Genomic DNA, 14,631 nt, shown 5'->3' with positions numbered 1-14,631 from the left:
TACCATCGTTTGTCTCTTGTTGCCTTCTAATATGTGCTGCCGCTACTTATTGTTGTTGTTGTTATGTTTGCAATTCTTGTTGCTTGTTACCGTCGTTCGCCGCGTACTTTACTTGAACTTGTGCTGTCGCTGTCGCTGCGACCAAACCAAATGTTGATTTTCTAAACAATTCTTGCAACAACAATCGCGCGGAAATGCAAAAACAAACCGCAATCGCAACAACGACACATATCACAAACATTTGCACAACAAACTATGCGAATGGTTGTCGAAAAAAATTGCCACCATCAACGCCACCAACGAAAAAACAAATAACAAAACCAAAAAAAAAAAAAAAACGATGCAACCGAAAACCAAACGACAAAAAAACAACAACCAATACTGAAATCTAAACATTTTACTCAACTATAACAACCCCGGCAACAACAATAAAAACAAAAACAAAAACAACATGCGAAAAATGTTCGCCCGTTCAACACAATGGCTCATCAAATCATAGATTCGGAGAGGTTAATTGAAGAAACATCATTTTCGGGCGTGATCCTACCATCGCCCGAATGGAAGACACTAGATCACATTGGCAAGAATGCTCGTATTACATATCGGGTCAGAGTGCAATGTTCCGCTACGTACTATAACACAACATGTACGACTTTCTGTCGGCCGCGCGACGATCAATTCGGTCACTACAATTGCGGTGCGCAGGGACAAAAAGTTTGTGTGCCCGGCTGGAAGGGCGCCACTTGTGAGGAGGCGATTTGTCGGCCCGGCTGCGACCCCAAACATGGAAAATGTGAACAACCCGGCGGCTGTGAGTAAGTATTAAGTATTCGAGTGGCTACTAAGTAAAATTCATATACAACTATTTTTTCTTTCATATTTATTTTCTTATGCACACATACAAGCGCATAATATATGGCACATTTGAACTAAGAGAGTGTAACAGTGTAAAACTTTTATGTGAGCTCATAAGAAATTGTTAATTGTCAAACAGTTATAATTGCAACTTCTGTGCGCACTCGTAAGCGCGGTGAGTGTTGAAAGTGGGTTAGGTGATGGTGCGACGCATATTTCGCAAAGCTGTGAGGCGCCATGCAAATTATGAACTATTGTGAGATTTCCGCATATATGCCGTACTTTGTATGTTTGCATGTAGGCGTGCTCTACTTTTAACAATATTTTTTAAGGTTAGCAAATACTTAGCGAAAGAAAAATCATATGGTAGTGCTGTGGCCCTCACTACGTCTCTAAAGAATATTAAGTTTTAGGTCATAAATAATTATATTTTTCACACTAAAAACACATTCTTAGAATGCTATCCTAATACATAGATAAAGACTTTCAAAGCAACAATGCTCCAATGGTTTTGGCTGTCACATTGCAGGTGATCGACGTCTATTAACTTAAACTAAATTTAGACAACTGATTAACACCCAATCGAATCACTTTAACTGAAGAAAATCTGTATTTTAACCTTTGCGTGCTCTGTTTATATACTGTAGCTGTCCAGAATCACAAGTGTGAAATATGAATGACGTAGGACGCCATTTGCACAAATTATAAATCTTCCTATAGGTTAATTAATTTTGCGCCTATGAAGATGTACTCAAATTATGTAATTATATTAACTTTTAATATTTTGACTGCGGTGAACCATCTGGTGGAAATGCCCATATTCCGATAAAAATACATTGAAAGTTTTCATCTTGAGACAGTATTACTTTTTATCCCAGAAATTTGAGATTAGTAAATCTATTTATTGAATTGACCGGGCTTTTTATACATTTTTTTTTTAAATGTGTGGAACTCTACAAAACGGCTATCCAACATCTCTCAATAAAATTAATGGGGTTTTTTTGTTTTTCAAAGATGCTACTACGGCTAAAATACTTTTTTATCTCAAATTTTTTTTCAAAAATCCGACACATCAATGTTTTGAAATTAAAATCTTAATTTTTGTTATTATTGCTTATTGAATTTTTTGTATTTTTTAAATAATTTCATTTTCCGCCTCCTTTCAAGTATTCGTTCTTTTTTGCTATCTCCATATTATTTGTGCTTCCTTTTCCATTATTTTCTTTTTCCATATTACTTTTTTTATATTTTTTTAAATATTATTTTCCCTTCGTCTCCGCTTTTCTTTTTCTTCTTTACTCATATTACGTTCTCTTTTGCCATCTCCGTGGTATTTCTGCTTTATTTTACCTTTTCTCTTTCTCTGCATGTCTATTAAATATTTTTTTCTATTCCGCTCCGTGATTCTGAATTCAATTTCTTCCTTTTTTTCTCTTCGTTCTTACAATTTCTTTTTCTTCTTATTTTTACATTTTCATTTTCCATTTTCCTTGCTTCTTTTTACCTCTTACCTTTCTTTGTATTTTTTCAGAAATATAATATTGTTCCCTTTTTTCTCCATATTTTTGTATTCAACTTCTTCCTTTTCTTTTGCGTTCTTCTTACTACCTCTTCTTCCTCTTCTTTTTACATTTTCACTTTCTTTATATTTTCTGTTAAATCTTATCCTGTTTCCGTTTCTCTTCCCTCTCTTCCACCAATTATCGCACGCTTTTCCATCTCCGTATTATTTGAACTTCCTTTTCCATTTTCGTTTCTTTTTTCTATCGCTTTCTCTTCGTTTTTTCTTTTATACTTCCAATTCCAGCTTTCTTTCGCCATTTTTATATATTACGAGTATGATAATTTCTACGCTTTTCGTTGCCCCCTTTCTTGTTGCTTTATTTTCATAGTTTTTACTAAATATAATTTTTTCTGTAAATTCCCTTCTTCTTCGCTTTCCTCCTCCTTTTTGCTTTTTTCCGTCTATTTCATCATATTGTCATCAATATTTATTTATCTCGCTTAGTACAGTTTCCACCTTCACTTATCTTAATACCTAATCTTCTTTCCTTCATTCGATTCCCTTATTTTTCTCATCGTCCCTCTTTGATTCCTTTTATTTTTTCAAGTTCTCTTCTGCTCGTGCTATTTCTCAGTCACATTTCCTATACTTTTCTTCTCTTTTCCACCTCATTTTACATCATCCCTATACTCCCTACAAGATTTCTGTCTTCCTTCCATTTTCACCTCCATTATTATATTCTTTTAAGTAATTTTCTTATATTTTTCTCCAGCCTCCTTCCACAATTTCTTCCTTTTTCACTCTCCACCTTTTCCACCTCATCCTGTGGGTATTCACTTGTAGTTAGTTCCTTGTTACTCTCTTTAAGGGGTCACGGTGGTCTAGAGCTCGAAAAAAAGATATTTAAATTTTTTAGGCTTTTTATTTAACTTCTTTTATATACGAAAAAGAAAAAAAAATAATTTTAATAATTTACAAAATGGTCCTGAAATTGACCCTCCCGAAAAATTTTACCGGTGTTGTCCATTTTGGCTCTTCTTTTTATCTAAAACATGAAACCCAAAAAAATTATTAATCAGTATGACTGTAGTTATGTCCCGTAGAAGAATTTAGCAAATTGGCGCGGTTTTGAATTTCACACTCTAAAAATCGTTTTTTTTTTTTCAGTTTTTTAATAAAAATAATACGAAGTAATTGAATAGTACGGGCGATAGCCATTGATGTTGGGAACAACATATTAAAATTTCAAACTATTTGGTTGAATAGTTTTTTTTTTTACCTCACCAGTTCCAAAAAAGTAGTTTGAAGATAATTGAGTTAAAGTTTTGACCATTTAAATGGGACCATTAATGCAGCAGAATCTGACTCCACCTGTTAAAACGGCGGTAGAATCGGCGGTAAAATCGGCGGTACTGCGAATATGTTTCCAAAAATTTTACAGTATATTCTTAAAAGACTTTACTTTCGAAATATAAAAAAAAAATAGATTTTTTGAAGACTCTAGACCACCCTAAATATGCTTTTATGATTTTCAGTTTTATTCTTTTTCTACATCTTGTTCATTTTTCTTCGTTTTGTTACATCTCTACGTAACTTTTTCCTCAACTAGACTCGTTTTTATGTTATCTTCCCCTTTTTATTTTCCAAATTTCGTTGTGATTTAACTTTATATCTAGGGATTTTTTAATAACTCTGAGTTCGGATCTTTTTTGGGCAAAGGTTTTGATAGTTGATCTTACTTAATTAGATTCTTCTACATTCAATGGCGTTTGTTACATTTGCTACAATGCTATCGGTGCATGAAAATGAGTCTGGGGCCGCTGAAAGCTCGTTTAGAAACAATTATAAATCATATGTTGAAGTGATTCGACATTTTATTGTATAAATAACTGAGGTTATATGAAGTCCTGAAAAAGTTCTAGCAGAAGAGCTTTAAAACTGAAAGAGTTTACAAAAAAGTAAAAATTTAGGCAAATTTATTAAAAAAAAAAGCATTAAATACAAAACAGATTAAATTGTACCGTAACATTTTTTGCATGATATATTACACCTACATACACACAATAAGACTTAAATGTCTTCAATTTAAAAAAATATGTTGCAAGTTTGTTTTTCAATGAGGTTTCAGCGACGCGAAGGGAAATTTTCAAATACCGTTATCTCGTAAACGAGCCAATTGGACAAAACGGAGGATTCAGTACCATCCTAGAGTCTTTAACTAACAAGTCTTTAACTAAAAAATCTCTAACTAAATAGGAGCACCTGTACGAATTTTTGCCCAAATTTTTAATAGGATAATTTATTTTTTTTGTTGGTTGTTGTACTCTTTCATCTTTGTAACTTTTAACATTACGTTTATTTTCCTCTTTTCAATTCTCAGCTTCGTTCTATGTCGCGTTATTTTTCACCCTCTCTCCATCATCTTATAATAATCGATCTTCTTTTTTTAGCTTTCTGTTTTTATCGCCTTCTAAAGTAACTTACATTTATTTTATTTTTAAATTTACTTTATTTTCTCCCTTTTTTGAACTCTTAATTATTTTTATTTCTGCCCCTTTCTCTTTTATTTTTCTTTTCCTTTTCCTCTTAAAATTACTTCCTCTTCACCTTCATAATGGTTATGAAAACTGACCCAGAAAAATTACACGAATTTTTTTTTTTTTTGAAATTCCGAAATGAAATCTTAGATTATTATACTTTCTATGTAGACCACAAATAATTGCAAAGAAGTCCAATTAATTATAACCTTAGCCACAATGCACCCAGTCATCATCTGAGCTGAAAAGTAATCATTCGTCATGGCTGCGGATAACGTTGCAACGACCATTTGGCCTTTAGAGAGCTCAAAAATATTCTGCAGCCTGAAAGATGCATCCAACCTCCACGCTGCGCAATGTGAACGCATCAAAGAAGTAACGTGTCTTGAGCCGTAACTCTCAATTGAAAGTCAGTTCTTTCGCAACTCATTTTTGTTTTGCTACATATTTCGGGCAGTTGGCAAGCGAAAAGGCAGAGGCGGCGTATGGCGTTGGAAAGTACCACCAGAGCGGAATCACGTATTCTGTGTTACACTATTTTCGAGTTTGGCTACAAACGTTGAATCGTGCATGCCACACTAATAGAAAAAGTCCTAAAAAACATAGTGTAACACTGCTATTTCAACTATAGGCAGTTGCAACAAGCCAAATACAATTACAATTACAACCAAGCGTGTTAGGAAAAAATTTGATGCTGTCCCAACACTGCACCTACCAGTTGGCTGATGTTGATTACGAATCCTGACGTTGAGGATGAGGACGAGATGGAAGAGGAAATGTTGTTGCTATTGCAACATTTCTCAATTTTTTATATTGCAGCATTTTGTTAGCCACAAGTGGACCACAAATGAAAAACCAAATTAAATTCGCTATTAGTGGCATTCTGCTGGAGTTGTTCGTGGATGATTTGGTTGCTGAAAGAGGCGGAAAGCTCCACCCACTTGGAGCTGGCGCGCACACGAAACCGATTATTGTTACAGCAAAACATTGGCCGTAACAGCAAATGCTACTAATACAACAACAACAACAACTAATGATACAGTACAGGCATCCAGCTGCGTTGCATTATTGCAAATCACAACCACCACAGAAAGGCCTCTGGTACACAGTCGGCCGGTAATTGAGCAGCGATTGACGGCATTGGCAAGTCGAATAGCAAAAACAACTATAACAATATTGCAAACACGAAAGCGAATACTAAAAACTGCGGCAATAATAGCGCCGATCAACAACAACAACTATGCGCGGGAAAATTGCTGTCGATCGGCGGAACAACAACAGCAGCGACGGCAGCAGCAAATGAAATGAAATGAAATGGAACGAACAAGCGAATTTGTTTGATATTGTTAAATTTGCGCATTTGCGACAATGTAAAGGCATCGATTTAACAAACGTAAAGAGCAGCGAGGCTCATCAACCCGTTGGCTGGTTGGTTGGTGCGGCATGATAGCGTCAGCTAGCGGCAGCATCAGCACCAGCAGCAGCTGGAAGTTCGACAGCTCCTGTAGCAACCGATTCTCCGATTCAGCCCAAAACTGCTGGGCGCTTACATTGATGGCCTGTTGAGATGCCCTGCGGCTGCTGTTGCCACTACTTCGAAACAGCAGCTACAACGGCAGCAAAGCAGCAGCCGATAGAAAAAAAACAGTAAATAAAAATAAATCGCAAGACATCACTGCAACAACTGTAAAGCATGGGAGCAGCTAAAAATAAATCTAAAAATAAGAGCAAGGGTTTTAGAAGCATGACTATGTATGTTTGTATGTACGTAAAAATGCAATACAAATGCCGCACAATAAGCGGCAAATAGGAAAACGAAAACCACTCCGCAAATCCGCCAATTCTCCGGTGGTAATATTGTTGACGCCAATGTATGCCAACTTGTTGCTTTTAGTTTGTACGAGGATTGCTGCTTCGCTTGCTGTTCTCACTGTTGTTATTGTTATTGCTGTTATTATTATATTAACGCTGCGATTTTTTCCATAACAAATTTTTTGATTATTTCTATTTCGCGGTTAATGGCTGTTTTCAGAATTTTGACAGCAATGGTTTAATTTGTTGCTGTTATTGTATTAACGGTATTTTGATGTAATAATTTTTTTCCGTTTTCCTATTTTGTACTTGAGTTATTTTCAATTTACTTTCCTCTACTCACTTCATTGTTGCAATAGTGTTTCTAATCGATGTATGAAAAAGTTAATTGCTTGCGCTGTTTTCTCGATTTTTTTCTTTCTTGTAAGTTTTTCGTCCTCTACACAACTTATCAATAACGCAAATAGTTTTGGTGGAAATAGCAATATCTCTATGTGTAATTAAACTCAAATAAACTAATTAATTTTTCATAATAATATTTAGGACTTGCGTATTTGTTTGCCATGCGGTCATTCTCGTTTGATTCGATCCTATTTGGACCTAGGCTCCAAAATACAGTAGAATAATTTCCAACTTTGAAGGATCTCCATGGCCTTTAACAATTATCTTTAATTCTTCTTCTTTTCGATTGGACCGTTATACTTTACGGACTGTGCTCAAAAGCACAGTGGATCAAATTAATGCGAAGATCAGCGTCCTAAAGCACTAAAGGCATTTACAGCTTTAATTTCTACTATGAAATGGTAGGGTTCGAGGACTATCTTAGATTCCACTATTATCAGTTAAAATTGGAGTATTCTATGTTTATGGATACAAGGCGGCGCATAATTAATCATCCAATTTGGTTTTTGCATACTCATTTTACTAAATAAAATTAAAATGATTTTGAGTGAAGAAAATCTTTTTTTCGACCTTTACACGCTTCATTACATGTCTGTTTTTATACTGCAGCTGTCTGCTTCACAAGTATCAAATACGATTAACGATGCCAGTTGCAAAAATTACCAATCTTTCGAAAGGGTAGTTAGTTTTGAACCACCTTGTATGTGGGCCTTATCATAAATTTCACTTTAGTCGGTTGGAATCGGTTCACAAGGCGTTTATTTGGTATGTCACAGAGTCCTTAAATTTCTTCGATAATACTTCTGATAAAATTGATTGTCCTGAACTTTTCGGATGAGTTAATTTTAATTTTCCCATTAGAATTCTGCGACGCTTAAATATTTTTAGTATTGACTTAAGTTAAACTGTCTTTAGCGAGGATTCTGCATTCAAAAGAACAAAAAGAAAAGTTAAATACCTCTTTTTTCTTTCTTTTCTTTTCAAGATATGCTCTTCGCAATACTTAAATTTTCATCTGCATACATTTTTTTATTAGCATAAAGAGTTAAGGTGGGGGAAACCTTGTCGATGAGTGTTGAGTAGTGCCCAATGTCAATACTTACATATTATATTTAAGTGATGCCATCGAATTCCCGGTCTGAGTTGGTGCTATTCGAAGTACATAGCTTCGAATCTCCGTGCATAAAACACTAAAATTAAGAAACGGTTTTTTGTAATAGCGGTCGCCCCTCGGCAGGCAATGGCAAGCTTCCGAGTGTATTTCTGCTATAAAGAAGCTCTTCATAAAAAATATCTGGCAAACGGAGTCGGCTTGAAACTGTAGATACCTCCATTTGTGGAACAACAACAAGATGTGCGCCACATATTGGAGTGTAAATATTTGAACTAAAGCTTTTGTTAAGAAAAAAAATAAGTTTAGGGTGTATATAGGAAATATAATTCATTATACATGGAGACAAATGATTTTTTTATGCTAAAAAGAATGGCTATAATTTATGGGTTCGTTAAGGAGTAAATGATTTATGAAAAATTAAATTTGTGGCAGCTGCATCAGCGCAAAGAAATGCTAAGGATATTAGTAATATGGGCATATATTTATGCAAGTACACGTATTATGCTTTTATATATGCCATTGCAACAAAAAAAACTATCCACTCCAGATGCACATAAGCAGCAAATCAACGTAATACCTACTCCTGCGGCTTTAGGCGCCACATTCTGCTTAGCAGTTAGTGCCATTTCATTACGCTCACAACTGATGATGAGACAAACATGCAGCAGCGACAGCGGCAAGAAAGTGTCTGCGACTGTATTGATTGTTGTTACGATTGTAAGCGGCTTGTCAGCACTGCAACTAACTCAATATGCAGCAAACGTGCATAAGTATAGATAGATATGCGCATACTATACATGCAGACAAATTTACTGCAGCCAGAGTTAGTCGGTCAGCGCCGATTTGTTGCACTTAAATGGCACACAGTCGTGAGTGTGGTGTTCCCTTTTTGATTGCTCGCCAAACGGCCTGCTAGCCGGCGTGCCAGACAGCTTGTGATGAGCGATGGCTGATTGCTAGTTGCTGACGTTAACGATGTTGTTGCTGGAGCATCAGCTGCATCAGCAGAAACAGCAGTAACGTCCTAAAGATGCTGCAGATTTTAGAACTACACAAATGATTTTTAAATGAGTTTACACGGCGAAATTCACGGCGCATCTCTACTGTGTCATCGTGAATGCTGGAGTTGGTGGTGTTTTCGTACGTAGTTAGGTCTGGTGACTGCTTTACAAATTGGGTTTTTATTTTGTGGTCAACGCCGGATAACGGCAGTTGTTTGTTTAGGTTTTTCATCTTTTTTTAAATTAAATTCTTTTTAACGACAAGTATGAATGCCTAGCGCGATTTGTGTTGCACGTTTTCAACAACACCTTAGCGAATTTTGAATAATTGTTGTGTAAAGTTGGCAACATGAATTGGCGCTATGTCACTTATGACGGCCGGTTGCACTTCTTCTACTCGGCTTCAGTAAAAATGCAAGCACTTTAATGGCAAATATGTAGGGAAGTGAAATTTTTTTACGTGAAACAGTTGAATGACGAATGGAGCAAACGAAATCTGTACCTACTACTCTAAATCTAACTTATCATTTGCCGTCAACACTTTTGCGATTCAAATGATTATTTTGGTTTCCATTCGTGACCTTTAATATGTAGTCAGATGTGATTTGTCATTTGTCACATAAAATTTAATAAAATTTGTCCCAAACTCGTTTTTGGAAAATGTGCGTTGGTGCTAGTTGGAAAAGAATGAACAGATTCCTATAACATTTTATAAAATTTTTTTAAGAATTTTTATAGCTGATAATCTCCCAAAGAAAATAATTTTATCACTGCACGATACTTGGTTTTTATTTCGATATTTGGTCTTATTTTTCAATTCCGTTACGGAAATACATTCAGCGAAAAAATAGTAGCACATCAAAATTTTGACAAACCTTGGCTATTTTTCTTCTTTTTTAATGTTCACTGTTTTTATTTTAAAGTTTAGCTCCTTGTATAAAAAATCATTTAAATCCAGGTTAAAGATTTTATGCTAAAATTTGGAACATTTCACAAATTTTTCATGGTTACTATGCAGAAACTCTAGAAAGACTTTGATGTGCATTTTTGTAGCTTTAGAAGAATAAAGAGAAAGCTTGAAGTTGTTGAAAGATCTCGTTGGTTTTTTCCTTATAATTTTATTCACATAAAACAAAAATGTGAGCATTCGTTACATGGACAAAATTATATGGGAAATAATTATAAAGAATCAACGAGACGACCACTGTAACCCTACTATGATACTACTACTCTCGCCGAGCCAATCATCATTTCACGTCTAGATCGAAGAGTTCGCCCAGTAGAGATATGTAGACCAAAAAAATCTTGTGCAATGGGTTAACAGGCAGATAAAATAGACTGAGATTTAAATATTTACCCTTAGACTTAAATTTAGGCATAAGACTTATCCCATTTCATTACAGATAATAGCTCCGAGTTCTAGGCCCTAGCAGCTAGTACTCGTTCTCGTTTTAATTTTAATATTATATACTAAATATAACAAATAAATAAATAATAGCTCATTTTTGAAATCCACTTATTTTCGTTACAAAAAAACCTAATTGATATACTTTCTGTAGGCAGTACTTGTCGGAGAAGTTTTATAAGCCTAAATAAGTTGTTCTACCCCCTTATAATGCAAGTAAATATGGATATATTCGCCTCCTATTCTGCACAATTATGCTCTTGCATTGAAAGCTTAGAATACGAAGTTAGGTTAGGTAGAATAGACAGCCCAAGAAATGGACTAAAGTAAATCCAATGAATCAGTAGTTACCCGGAAAACTTACGGACGTTAAATACTGCTTTGGTAAATGGTAATTGTTTTTTGGTCCTTACGGCTCTTACGTGCTTTATATGAAAGAAAATGCTAACATTGTATCCAAAAAAATAAGCAAAAATTTCAAAAATCAGCGCAATGTTTGAGCGATTTCAACTTTGCACTTTATTATATTAAAATTTCATGGACTATAAAACTGCGTCCTCTAAAGTTTTTTAAAGATTCTGATTAAAAAGTCTAAATTTTGTATGAGGATTTCTAGAAATTTGTTAAATTTTTTGTGAATCTTGTACAAAGTTTGGAATTTTAATTCATTAGGTTTTTGTTATTTTAACATTTCCATAAAAAATTAACAAACAAAATTTAGCATGAAATATATTGCCCCCTTCCATGTTTTTTTACGAGAAGCTTTTTAATGGCAAAAATACATTCGGAGGTTTGCCATTGCCTGCCGAGGGGTGACCGATATTAGGAAAAATTTAATCATTTGGTTTTTCACGCTCGGGGTTTCGAACCGTGGCTGGTTTCGAATGGTAGTCACGCACCAATCGATTCGGCTACGGCGGTCGACCAACCTATTTACCTTAGGTTGGGCCAATTATTATTTTTCTTACATCGTTCCTAACAGATTATACATAAGACAGATTATATGTAACATTTTAAGAAAAAAATCCATTAGAGTGCTGCAAATTTAAAAATAATTTATTTTTAATAATACAAAGTTAATATAATATGAAGGCTAATCTAAGCACTATTAATATTATTTTTTGTTAAGAGAGATTTATTTTTGCAATTTTGCTTTATTTTAAAGAGCCAAAAGAGTGCGCTAGAAAGCAAATTATTTGTACTTTTTAATATTCAAATGGGAAAAGTGACTACAACTAATATTTTTTATTTGCAAACCTGACTGAAACTTCCATTATATCAAAAAAAAAAAAATGTTTTTATATAGTTTTGTTTAGCAACGTAGTTTAATTTTTTGGGTTTTAGATCTTTTTTACTTTCCTACATAAGGTGTAACTTTTCTACTTTCTCTTTTCATAGCTTCACTAAGTATCAGCCAGTACAATGGGGTTCCATTTGAAGCCAAATGGTTTAACGAGGAGTAGCAGGTAAACTGGTACTGTGGTATTACAATGAATCGGTCTAAGTGAGTTGGTTTAAAGACCGATTGCCACTTCTGTCTACCTACCTACCATCTTCATAGCCGTAACTTCTCTCTATTTTCATATTAATTAAAGATATCTACTTTTTAAATTTCATAGGCTTGAAATTGACTTTAGAGATTTGTGTAAAGAACTTTTTTCTTATAAATTCATTAAGAATTCGTATCTGCTAGAAACGGTGTTGAAAAAATTGGTCTCATACTAATTGTCCCGCCCTAATGTACACTTATCTTGCTAGAGTGTTACCTCCATTTTATCTTCTTCCTGCCTGTTGAAAGGCGATCACAGCTAACAGAAGCTGTTGATGCCGACATACACTCAGGTACAGCGAGTAATTTAAATTTTCTAAAAACTTCTTTAGTGATTTAATTTAGATTTAAGTAATTTCATGAAAAGCCTAGTATAAATTTTTTCCCTTATTTTATTTCACCCTTAAAATATTTAAAAGTTTGAAATATGTAACCTTTTTGTTTAGAAACTTTAAGTCGCTTGTGCTCCATTCATAGCTTCATGCAGCCAATATTTCGTTCAACAAAATCTATCAGTGCTGCTTTGACCCCCATCAAACACTTCAAGCTTTACGAATAGAGTAGCGAATGGCTTAAGAGGAACTTAATTGCCCACCTTAAAAATGTGTTTACCATCGATCGATATGTAGTAGACCAAGTTCGGCCGGCCTACCAGCACCAACTTCCCTCAACCTCATTTTACTAATAGCCTAATCGAACTATGAAATAAATTGAGTTCATCGCAAAGGTTCAACTAATTTCGTTGTTGGCGATAAGACTGCGGCTGACTATGTATGCAACCAAAGTATTAACTGCCGAAAAGTAATAGCAACAAAAACTGGTAACTTGCAGAAACTTACAGTAGGCGATCGCGAGTTTCAAAAGCCCAGCAAAATCAACCTACCAAAATCCAGCAATGCTCATGCTAGACGCGTCCAATTTCATTTAAGACAAAGCTGCTTTCTTATTATGTACTTGCTTTTCTTCTTCCACTTTAGTCCACGAACATCGCCGTTCCTTTGCTTTCCTTTCAATTCCATTCAATGCTATTGGGCAGTGCTCCGATATAAAAGTAGAAAGCGAATCGTCGCCTATTTTGAGTGTATAGTGGGTACGAAATTTTTATTGTTCTGAGAAATTGTTATTAATTGAGTTGTACCGCGGCAGCGATACGCGCAGTTATCGGTATACGAGAATCAGTAGTGAGGCGACGAATCGGTGAAAGGCAAAAATAAAACAAGGCGAAGCAAAAGCAAAGTAAAACAAAGCAAGGCTGTGGACACATCCTTCGCTGTATGTGCAGATTCTTTTGCGCTGCTGCTTGCTCCGCTAACTGCTGGTTCAGAGCATACGTAAAGCAGCTTAATAAGCGTGCATTTGTGCGTGTATTTGCGCGAAATGTCGTGACCCGTGTATATATAAGGATATACATACATCATACACACATACCAATCTGATGACAAGGTGTTGCGGCACCGCCCGCGCTGCCTTTGTATGAAGAAAAACTCATTATCTTTAGATGGTTCTTTTGGTTTTCGTTTTGCGCGCAGCAGCTAAAAGTAGTAAAATCACACCCACAAGAGTTGTATTTGACTTTTTTTACAACGAAGATTCCTGCTTGCATGGGTATCCTTTTGGCCAACTCAATACCAGTTAAATGTGTACGTGAGTTTTTACAGGCTGTTTGCATGTATGTAGATTCTAATTAGCGAAGTAACGATAGTTGGCATTTTTATGTTCAATACACATTGACTGATCTTGGTTGGCAGTGATTTGCATAGCCAAGCACACTTCAGCAACAATTTCCATTTAGCAACTTTGACTGCAGTAAATATACGAGTACTTCTTCCATGGCAGATGCACTTCTTCTAGTGCCTATAGTGCCTAGTTGTTTGTTTGTGCCCATTTCACATGTTTTCTTTCAACGCATAAGTATTTGTTTTTCATAGACAGGCTCTACCTGTGAAATGCGGTGCGCATCCGCATGGAAATCAATGTTATATGCAACTCTTTACTTCAACTTCCCAAACCAATTATAGTCTAAATGAAAAAATGTGTTAATATTCAGGTGCTAGGTAAGCTGAAAGGCATCAAAAGTTACTGAAGCTTTTAAATTATTTCGTTTATCTTTTGTTGTGACGGCTTTTATATATTTCCATTTTTCAATATTTTTCCGCCAATATTTCTAAAGAATTTTTCAATTATCTTCTTTGTTTTCGATGTTGTTTCTGTGTTTAGGATCTTACGAATAATGATTGATTGGTTGGTGGTGCTGCCGCTTAAATGTTCTAAGAACGATTGAGTTAGCGAAGATTCTCAAAAAGTTAACCCTTAAATAAATACAGATATAACTCCGTTAGCTAATTAAGCAAAATGCAAAATGTGTTTTTGTTTTTTTGAAACCTTAGTCTTATTTCAGAAACTTTGATGCACATGTCGAGAATGTTGAACTATGATGAAAAAATAATATTGG

General features: G+C 35.0%; 1 protein-coding gene and 1 long non-coding RNA gene across 3 annotated transcripts in view; one reads left to right on the top strand and one right to left on the bottom strand.

Moving 5' to 3' along the window:
- LOC128855000 (protein serrate) overlaps window positions 1–14,631 on the top strand; it is a 147,831-nt gene that overhangs the window by 86,334 nt on the left and 46,866 nt on the right. For both annotated transcript variants that reach the window (XM_054089539.1, XM_054089538.1), the window contains one exon: window positions 500–815. In XM_054089539.1, coding sequence (XP_053945514.1) covers window positions 500–815 — 316 coding nt within the window. The remainder of the gene's footprint in view (window positions 1–499; window positions 816–14,631) is intronic.
- Window positions 1–14,631, bottom strand: part of LOC128855001 (uncharacterized) — a 31,418-nt gene that overhangs the window by 14,775 nt on the left and 2,012 nt on the right. The window lies entirely within an intron of this gene.

This window comes from Anastrepha ludens, chromosome 2 (genome assembly GCF_028408465.1).
Source record: "Anastrepha ludens isolate Willacy chromosome 2, idAnaLude1.1, whole genome shotgun sequence".
NCBI classification, from domain to species: Eukaryota; Metazoa; Arthropoda; class Insecta; order Diptera; family Tephritidae; genus Anastrepha; species Anastrepha ludens.
Note: the sequence above shows the minus strand (reverse complement) of the source record. Positions and strands in the feature narration are given on the sequence as shown.